Below are 10,128 nucleotides of genomic sequence, written 5' to 3' on the forward strand. Positions count from 1 at the left end.
TCATCTATACTGTGTAATATGTCTTATGTTTTTTTTTTTTTTTTTTAGTTATCCGTATAGTGAAGACAGCAGTCAAGGAAAACAGTACATGAACACTAGATGTCCAGCCTGGTGTGATCGGATTTTATTATCCATTTCAGCAAAGGAACTAATTTTAAAGGTAAATATAAAACATCAGTGTGTATAATATTAGAATGAAAGAACAAGAACATTTGTATGCTGAATGTTGTGCTTTTATTAAAATTTTCATGTGAAAGTTCATTTCATTCTAAAGTCAATAACAAAAAGTCAATAAACAAAAAGAAGCAAAGAATGAAATTTATCACCTGATAATAGTGGCTATACAATATACTATATTTTCATACACTGAAAAGAGTTAAGTATGGAAATACACATTTTGACCATTTGTCCTTCCAGAAATGAAAAATCTGGATTAAAAAGGCCTTTCTTTTACTATTTAACAGAAATGCAATAATGAGATTATTTTTAAAAATAGTTTCTTTTCTATATGTTGTATCAAATATTACGAAGGTCATCCTTGTCATGTAATAGAGAAAATCTAAATCAGTTTTTGCAGTTGCAGTAATAAAAAAAAAAAAACAGAAAATATGTTTTTGTTTAGAAAATGCAAAAATTAGTGTACAGTACATTTGATTTTAAAAAGTAGAATGAATAAATAGGCACTTGAATTAAAACTGTGGGTATGGATTTTAATTTTTTGGGCAATTTTAGTAGGCCATGACATTTCTAAAAGGTTTTTACTGAAAGTTTTAATCCATTTAAGTATACTGTCTCTCTCTCTGTCTATGTGTGTGTGTGTGTATATATATATATATATATATATATATATATATATATATATATATATATGTATATGTGTGTGTGCGTGTGTGTGTAATATAAATAAATATGAAGTGGAACTTAATTGCTTGTAATGAAAAGCCCTGTTGGGCGATAAAGCCTAATGTGTGAATCTCCACAAATTAGCTCATGCTGCATTGAATGCCACACACTAGGCGTTACAGATTGTACAGACATGGGGCTGTAAACAGCCTTCATGCAGCATCATCTATCATGGTATGGTCCGTTAATTTGCCATCATGTTATTTTATGCTTTCTGAGCCCTAACACACCAAAGGTTGCCCACTGCTAGGGAGTTGCGTTGCTAGCTGAGAGCATGCGGTAATGAATGCTCAACGGAGTGTAGGCTTGTTTCTGCTTGCGCGCTGCTGTAATTTGTTTATCTGTCTAAAGATTATGCAGCCCGAAAATCCACAATTTTCTGCTGCCTTTGTAAATTATCAAGTCCTGTTTGATGAATGTATCTGAGCTTCCGAAGGCAGTCGCATGATGATCTCAAGATATATTGAAAAGTACTCATGCATACAATACAAAAGGTAATATTTTTATTTCAGTGCAAGCAGCAGCACACTACAATCAAGCTGACCTTATCCTCCTTATTGGTTTGAAGTTAATTTAAGTTTGTAGTTCATTTTGATTTTTTTACGCTAGCATGGTTACTTGCTTTCTCTAGATATAGTTTTGTTTTTCTTTTTGAAGTTTATACCTGCAGTAGAAAATATAACACATTTAAATAATGATAAAAAAAATTCTTATCCAAAAGCTACACATTTTTCAAGATAGGCCTTTTAAATAGATTAGTTTATTCCAAAAAATAAATTAATTCATTTTTCCAGCATGACCATTTAATTTTCTTATAATGAAATACTTCTGTTTACCTGTCAGTGACAAAAAACATAAATTGCGAGTGCACAGTAAACAGTTGAATTTGCTCCTTGTCAGTGATTGTCTTCATGCTTCCGTCTGTGTTGGACACTGACAGAGACCCTGGGCGCTAATCCTTTTTTCCTCTTATTATTTGCAGTCTGAAAATGAAGAAAAAGCAGTGGTCTATGATAATATTGGACCAAACGTGTGCATGGGGGACCATAAGGTATAACTGTTTGTTTTCAGTCTTCAGAATAAGTATCTCATCTTATATTCACTTCAAATGGACACACTATGTCCAACAGTCTGTCTGTTCCAAGGACAGAAGTGTGTGTAAGTCTGAGTGTAAAGAGAAGTGTGTGCATGACCTTACCATAGCTTTTCACGGAGCACTTGTACAGAAGATGGTAAATGTAAGCAGAGACTAATGCAAAGTCTAAATTTTTCAAATGGTGCTTTAATTAGAGTGTCTTCGTGGACAGGGATCTGAACTGTGCTGTGCATCATTAGGGCTATTATAAATATATTTATATGATACGCCAGACTAGGACAAATTTTTTTTTTTATTTCATACTCATTAGTGTAAAACTTGCTATTTGAATATACTGAAGATGACAACAGTGTTGTGTAGTATTCAATTCAATTTATTGTTATATAGTGCAGCTTTAGAGTGCTACAAGTTTACATTTAAAATCCGGTTACAAATTTCATAATGTATGTAAAAGAGCACATTAGTTTAAACAGTAAAATAAACAGGTGGCAACAAATTCACTTTTTGTATATATTTCTTTTTACTTATTATGGGTTAGAGCATTAGGTTTAACTCTGTGAGTGAAACAGCAACTTGTTTTTTATCTTTTTTATTTTTTAATGTGTAATTTTTCTTGTAAAGAGTTTTAAAAACAAGCAAGCAAGCAAAAAAACTGTATGAAACAATTTCAATTTTCATCAGAGATACATCCATACACCTAAAAAAAAAATCATAAATTTGGGATGATGAACTAGCTAGGCAGATTTCCTAATGAAATCACCTTATACATGAATTCTTCAGAAAATGCTTTGGAAGGTATTTGATTGCAGGCTTGCAGAGTGTCCTAGGTGACAGTGCAGACATTTTATTCTGTGCTGCTCCCTTATGTCCACATCCTTACACGGCTGCCGCTTCTTCTTTCTTTTTCTTTCTCACAGCCTGTCTTCCTATCATTCCGAATAGCTGCTGGGGCAGGTAAACCTTATGCAAATAAACACAAGTGTTGTGTCGTACAGTGATGTGGTGGTAAATATTCATTTATTTTATTAAATGCAATTTGTCACAGTTTTTTTTTGTTTCTTTTAATGATTTTTCTTTGTAAAGTGTACACTTCTTTTTATTTAACAGGTAAACGAAGTCTAGGAGGAGAAAGCATTTTGCGAGAAACTACTATGTGAAAGCTGCAGGGGAAAATGGGAGGGGGTCAAGGGAAAGGGATTGAAGACGTCAAAAGCCCACCAAGGAAAACTTCACGGCAGAAATGACGAGTCCCACCGAATCATTAGTGCCACATTTGTAGACTGCTGATCAGTGCACAGCACACCATTGTCTGGACTCTGTTCAGGACAGGCCTTGCATACCTCACTGTCTTGTATAGTTCTGTGACAGAATTAAATTGTGCAATTTTTTCTTGTCACAGCATTGTTTGCCAAAACTCTAATAGAGAGCCGAAATACTACGCATTTTAGCTACCACATTTACAACTTTTTAAAAACCTGTCAATGTCAAAGAAGCTGTCTACATCTGTAAAGTGTATAAAAGTGCAATGCAGAAGTTGTATATCTATATTAATAGGGAGTTTTTTTTGTACATTGGATTGTAATAATTAGAGCAATTGATGGTTTTAGCACATCTATCTTTAGAGACCAAGGTATGTGGTCCCTGTGTTAGACTAGCTAGGTATTTTCATTTCGTAGACTTTTTTTTTGTGCATAACTACACACTGCCATGTCAAATGGTTTTGAATCACAGATCAGCTGCTTCTACATTTTATATACTTTTTAAAAAAGAAACTAATTTATAAATCTTTCCAAAAATTGTATGCTAAGGTAATTATACCTTCCAGTACGATTGCTTGGTGTGCCATTATCTGCTGATATTATCCTTAAATGTATCCATTTTAAAAATATACAGAAAAAAATGAATTTCTATCAGAAATATATTTAGCAGTGCCATTGTTTAGATAACTATATAGAGGATACTATTTATCATATACTACAGTCTTACTTTGGTATTACAATTATGCTAACTTATTCTTTTACTATATTATGATGGCTCTGAATGTGACTTTTATAGATAGGCTGGGGTTTCCTTTAGCAATTTTTGTAAACCATTTTGTCTTTGTTTATTGCCACATTATGGTGCCATATATTTACTTAGGGAGACAGTCATTTTTGTGGAGGCATCATATTCATTTTTCCAAACACCAATAAGAGTATCTTCAGATTTAAAGTATATATTAGTAGAAATTAGGTATATAAAATAGGTTTTATGTAATAAAAAAGCAAGCTCATTTGTTTTGTCGTTCACCTTTAAACCTTATTTGCTGCATTGTTGCAGTTGTCCCCCATTGTGTTTTACCACATCCAGAGGTGGTCACAAAGTCTGTTGGTGAAACCCAAAAGTTTCTTTCATTGATTTCATTTTGTACACTACGGAGTTCACACACCACGTGATGGCATTAGATTAATGCTCGATTCCTCGGTATGAATCACTACAGGTAGAAATGATTGTGTGTCTGCCAGCAATATTTTGCTTGTCTTGACTGTGTGATATCAGTTTGTCGATGAAACTGCTTGTAAGGTTATCTGTGGGGCCCATGTCACAATGTGCCAATGTCTCCGTATACCCTCAAACGGGTATTCAGTCTATGTGAACCTTAGGGCCTACATGGTAGGTTTTCATTCTCAAGCAATAAAATTGATATACCTAATGAACCGTGTGTGACTTTTGTGTGGAAATGTTACCAAGACATTGTTACCTGAGACATTTATTTTCTTTTTCTTGTATGTTAAAAATATTGTTAGAAGGTTTTTCCTATTGAAATAAACAAAGTAACAACTGATTGTTGTAGAAGTACATGAGTGGACACGGTGGAAGCAGAAAAAGTAAGGGTGGGAAGTGATTCTATGCTAAATCATGAGCATGTGTATCTGATGAGAAGCGATTATGCGACAATCACACCTCAGCTTTTCTGATGCTGCCTGCTTAGACACTCAGTAGAGCGATGATGAAGATTATCCTCCTTCAGACATAATCCCAGGCAGCCAAACTGAAATGCTGCAAGGAGTGTGGGATTTTATTTTTTTTTTTTGTCTGAAATGTTACTGCCACCCAAGCCCACAATTCCTTCATTTTTTGGTGAAAAGTATAGCTGACAGTCGGCAATCTCAAGAAAGTGGCAATGAGCCTGATGTGGTTTTACTTACGAGAGTTTAGTGTTCAAATGGTTTAAATATTTCAAAGCAGTTATTTGTTTCCCCTCTTATATGAGTGTTTGTGTGTTCCAATGCAAATGCATATTGTTATTTAAATGTAACTAAAATGCATTTATGATTGAGCGCTGATTAGGGTTAGTTTCTTGGCAGATTTATTTATTTATTTTATTTTTTGGTACAAGGAATATAGAACACATCTTTCATTTAATACAGACTATTTAGAAACAACATGAGAACTTGGGAAGCCTGCCAGCGGAGAGAAGACTGCTGCCTAGGCCGATTACGGTGGTGCCGGCTGTCAGGAAGATTTGCCATTTCTGGAAAGAAATAAGTGGGTGCAAAAAAAAAAGTTGTAAACACCTGCATATTTTCACTTACTGTGCACAGCTTTGCTCTGCTCTGGACCAGCATCTCCATCAAGATGAATTCCTGCTTTGTGCCCCGGGCTGCTATGATAGGCGCCCCACGCCCCGACAAGAAAATGAGGCCTGAGGTCATAGGGGTGTGATTAAAGAAAACCTGAAGGCCAGAAGTAGGGGCAACGACTGAGCAATCAATCGATTACTTGAGTGATTGAACTAAGCTTGGGACAAACCTAAAAGTAGCAGGGCAGGATTTTACAAGCGACACTGTGAGTGCTGTTAAGGTAAAAAAAATGAAAAAATAAAAAATTATTTTATTTTAAATGACCTGTAATTTACTTACAATAAGTTGTTGACCATATCATAAATAAGCCTCTTTAAACATAGTTGGAGGTCAAGTGTTACTTTATGTTGTATTATGCACCTGCACGTGTGATTTAACATACAAATCAGTGATGCTTTATTTTATGTATTTATTTTTAAATTAATTATTTAGTGATTTATAGTGGACGTCCGAATCACTGCGACAGAATCTGAAACAAGAATAACAACTATTTAATCGGTGAAAGTATTGGATCGATTCACCCTACTGCGACAAATTCACTTTGTAATTAACCATCCTAATGTAAATTGAGCAGTAATCGATGCTCCGAATGAGTTTACAGGCTGTGTTTTAAAATATAAAAAATGGCATATTACATGAAATTGTGTATCGGGAATTATTAATCTGAAGTGCAAACTTGAGTGATTCTGTGGTTTATTTGTAAAGCGTATCTTACTCTCATCTAGGCCACTGTGATGTATTTCGTTAAGATGTTTCGTGTCCAAATCAATACGATATTTGAGCAAAAAAAACATTTCTATAATAAATAAGAAAAGCAACCATTTTATAAGCATCTATCAATCAATCTATTCTATTTTTGTTTCTTTCTTTTTCTAGTATTGACTTTTCCTAGTGTCCATCACACCGGGCCTGTACGTCGCCATTTTTCGAACGGCGGGTGCTCAAGACGCAGACGGCGGGTTACTTCGATGCTGTAAGTCTGCATTTATTAATTCTTTAACATCTCAAATTTTACTAACGGCTATCTAAACTAATATCTCGGTGGTAACTCCCCTCCCGAGCGCTGTCTAAAATGTCATGCCGTTAAAATGCGCGACTGAAAAGCACTTTTTTTTTTTTTAATTCACCTTCTAACCAAATGTTCAGAAATAAAAATGTTATATTCCACAAACTTACATAATTCCGAAATATTACTGAGATGTTTTTTTTTAATTAATAGAGATTAAGGACGATTCTATTTGAACAATATGCAATAAACCATGCTTAATTGTTATAACTTTTTTTCGTAATGGAAATAAAGCATTCATAAAACGGCAAAATAATATAATTTATTTTAAAAGCAAAAGACTGTTAAATAATTTGACAATAAAAACTTTTTTTTTTTCTCCCAGCTATCTTGGAAGCCATATTCATTGTAATTTTACCCAACACAGAAACCATTTATGTTTTGACACATGATAGATAAAATAGTAAAAACCCCTTAAACTTAAAGGGGCAATGCAAGTTTAAAGAAATAAGCAAATTATTTTTACAGTTTCAAAGTACATCTGGGTTTGCTTCTTTCGAACAAGCGTTCTCACATAAACAAAATCCAGTTGCCGCGTTTGATTGTTAGATTCCGAAATTCAGTAAAATGAAGAAGATAAAAGGCAAGTGGAAGGAAATGACAAATAAAAGTTTCATTCCGGGTGATTTACATCATAGAGCTGTTTAATTCCATAACTTATTCAGTAAAAAATATATACATCTCACATACAATTTAATCTGTACAACACACACTTTGAACATCGAGTTGCATTTCAGCCTTTTTATTACACTTGATACCCTGGTTCGATCCGCTTTAGAAGCGTCTTTTGCTCTTCAAGTCTTTTCTGTTTTTCCTTTCCTCCTATCACAACGTGTCCGAGCTGTTGCTACACGGACTAATTAGAGATAAATTCGTGGCTTTGTGCTTCTTCAGAAGTCTTGTTATTTTTTCGTCATCCGAATTTGGGTCCAAAGGTTTATTATATTCGTCATCGTCCTCGTTATCCGAGCTCTCCTTTAATTTCTCCGTTTCCGAGTCGTGTTTCTTCTTTGCTGATGCCATTTCTGCCGCGTGTCGCTTCCTCCACTTCGTTCTTCGGTTCTGAAACCACACCTGTGGACAAGAAGGTTAAAGTGAATCACCGGTGGGCAAAATGACCAGAATGTCCGCCATCGGGCGCACTTGTGAGCTTCTCCTCGGCTCGGTTTAACATTAGGTCCACTCACTCGTTTCTACAAGTACTTGAGTGATATAAATATTGAATTACTGTTTATGTCCGCCCATGAAACTCTCTGCTGAGAAATACATATTTTTTAAAGTGCTTTCATGTTGTATTTTGTGGTGAAATGTTGCCGAAATTAACTTAACAAGAGAAAATAATTGTAATGAAATTTGTAATTCATGATCACTGCAAATAGAAATATGAATGTGTCAAAAATTGATTTCCTTGCAGCAGCATCAAACAAGTCCTCGTCTATCTTCAGATTCGTTTGGCCCTGTCATTTTTAATCAATTGTCTATCCACTGAAGTTCGATCAATACTTCATATTCTACACACTCATGACAAGGGGTCAAAAGCACAGGAATCTCAGTAAAGTTTGATGTCAACTCGGTCAGCGGGATCATTTGTAGCTTGAACCCCCCACTCCACCCCACCCGCACACTCCAGTGTAGCCCCCCGGGTCGGCTTACCTTGACTTGGCTCTCGGTCATCCCCAGCGAGTAGGCAAGCCGCGCTCTCTCTGGACCTGCCAAGTATTTGGTCTGCTCAAAGGTTTTCTCCAAAGCAAAAATCTGCTGGCCTGAAAACGTAGGTCGGGAGTGCTTTTTCTTGCCGTCTTTATCCAGTACCATGTTGGTTTGCGCTGAAAACAACACAGAATGAAAACCACGTGTTATTGTGGAACATGCGCCTGCACCGCTCCAGACCAAAACAGACACGCCGGCCGACCTGCAGAAACCCCCCAACGCACGGCGTCAAGTGTCGTCTGACTGTGGCGCCCCTCGTTCTTAATAAGCGGGCCACGCAAAGGCTTGGGGATCACGGAGGAGCAGGTGGAATAGAATGTAAGCGCTTTACAGTTCTGTTTGGGTGAAATCATCTCGATCAACGGGTGCATGAAATAATAACAGTAACAATACTAATAACTAACGAGCCGCACTTTTCATTAAAAAAATAATACCTTGGCTATGCTATTTACAGAAAACTCAGATTTCGTTCGTAATGATGACTGTCGCGTGTATCCATAAAATTGATTTGTTGTCTTTCTACAATACAAACTACAAGACATTTAAATTCTTGGACAGGCTTACTTGGACAAGTGATTCGAGGGTCTCTCCAAGGGGATCCTTGAACAACTCCGGGCCAAAAGATGGGCGCTCTACCAGGCAGCTCCGTCAAAGGCTTGGGGTACCGGGAAACAGCCGCGGGGTTAAAATACATCCCAGCTGTCGTAGCCAGTCCATTTATCCGAGGAAGTCCCGACAGAAAATTGCCAGCGGTGATGGGTCTACCCAAAATGTCACTAATTCCGTGTGGCGTCCCGAGAGGGATCTGGGCGTTCAAAGTTGTTAACGAAGGTGCTTTGAAACCCGCTGGGTTCTGCAGTGTGTACGGGAATAAAGATGTCTTCATTTCAGCCATGTTATGAAGAGCTGCCAAGGGCGTACTGCCCAAAACGAAAGCGCTCTGGCGGTTAGTATCCATCTGCCCTACCGCTAACATTTGTGATCATCGACAATCTGAAGCCCTCCTGGCTTTAAATCACCCCAACCAGGATGAAGGGACTTTAGAACTGGGACGAAAGCGCCGCCAAGTTTGTCAGATGAAGCGTCCAGCCCGAAGTTTCACTTGCGTGGAAACAAAGTAACTTTTACTCGTAGGCTCAGCGCGGAGCCACGCAGCTTGATATCGCTTCAAAGAGTCAGTGTCGAGCTGTTGCATGTGTCCAAACAGAATATCCACTCAGATCGCAGTTGATAAATATATATATATATATTTCGTGGGGTTTTTTTCCTTCTTCTTGTTTTTTTTCCTGGTAGCGGGTCAAAAAGGCGACTTTCCCGTGCAATTGACTCAAGCTGAGATGAGAACTGTTCGGGATGGATTGATAACCAAACTGCCACCTGCAGGTTAAATCCCCCATTGGACAAAACTGCGAGAGACTGCGCGCTGATTGGACAGCGAACTCGCGCACTTTACATACGCGTCATTCGGAGAAGCGCAGAATTCAATGGAGCCTTGTATTGTTAAGCTATTAATGGCACGGCTTACTATAGGAACGAATGCATTTCAGAATTTCACAAAAATATATTTTACATATATAACCGATGGCGAAGTAAGTGCTTTACTCTGAGTAAAATGTTTGGATGCTGCTCATAATTATTCCATTAACTCTAATGAAGAAGAAAGATATTTTTGTGATTTTTAACGATGTAAACAATTTACTATGTTTTATAAGACAAATGTTAAAAGGCAT

At 36.8% G+C, this 10,128-nt stretch overlaps 2 protein-coding genes across 2 annotated transcripts in view; one reads left to right on the forward strand and one right to left on the reverse strand.

The window, feature by feature from the left end:
* Positions 1-4,691, forward strand: part of LOC114646921 (inositol polyphosphate-5-phosphatase A) — a 494,778-nt gene extending 490,087 nt beyond the window's left edge. Inside the window, exons 13-16 of the mRNA XM_028795326.2 lie at positions 49-160; positions 1,886-1,954; positions 2,917-3,004; positions 3,107-4,691. Coding sequence (XP_028651159.1) covers positions 49-160; positions 1,886-1,954; positions 2,917-2,997 — 262 coding nt within the window. The 3' untranslated portion in view covers positions 2,998-3,004; positions 3,107-4,691. The remainder of the gene's footprint in view (positions 1-48; positions 161-1,885; positions 1,955-2,916; positions 3,005-3,106) is intronic.
* Positions 4,692-6,933: 2,242 nt separating this feature from the next.
* Positions 6,934-9,751, reverse strand: nkx6.2 (NK6 homeobox 2). Its single transcript, XM_028792633.2, has 3 exons — positions 8,963-9,751; positions 8,342-8,514; positions 6,934-7,762 (listed from the first exon to the last, which is right to left on the reverse strand). Exons 1-3 carry the CDS (start codon positions 9,372-9,374, stop codon positions 7,514-7,516), a joined length of 834 nt encoding a protein of 277 aa, XP_028648466.1. The 5' UTR covers positions 9,375-9,751; the 3' UTR covers positions 6,934-7,513.
* Between the last annotated feature and the right edge of the window lie 377 nt (positions 9,752-10,128).

Source organism: Erpetoichthys calabaricus, chromosome 2 (genome assembly GCF_900747795.2).
Source record: "Erpetoichthys calabaricus chromosome 2, fErpCal1.3, whole genome shotgun sequence".
NCBI classification, from domain to species: Eukaryota; Metazoa; Chordata; class Cladistia; order Polypteriformes; family Polypteridae; genus Erpetoichthys; species Erpetoichthys calabaricus.

Coding starts and splice junctions, on each gene's coding strand:
- nkx6.2 (XM_028792633.2), bottom strand. CDS start 9,374: ATGTTAGCGGTAGGGCAGATGGATACTAACCGCCAGAGCGCTTTCGTT. Junction 8,515..8,962: donor CCCTCGAATCACTTGTCCAA/GTAAGCCTGTCC, acceptor TGTTGTTTTCAG/CGCAAACCAACATGGTACTG. Junction 7,763..8,341: donor TGACCGAGAGCCAAGTCAAG/GTAAGCCGACCC, acceptor TCTTGTCCACAG/GTGTGGTTTCAGAACCGAAG.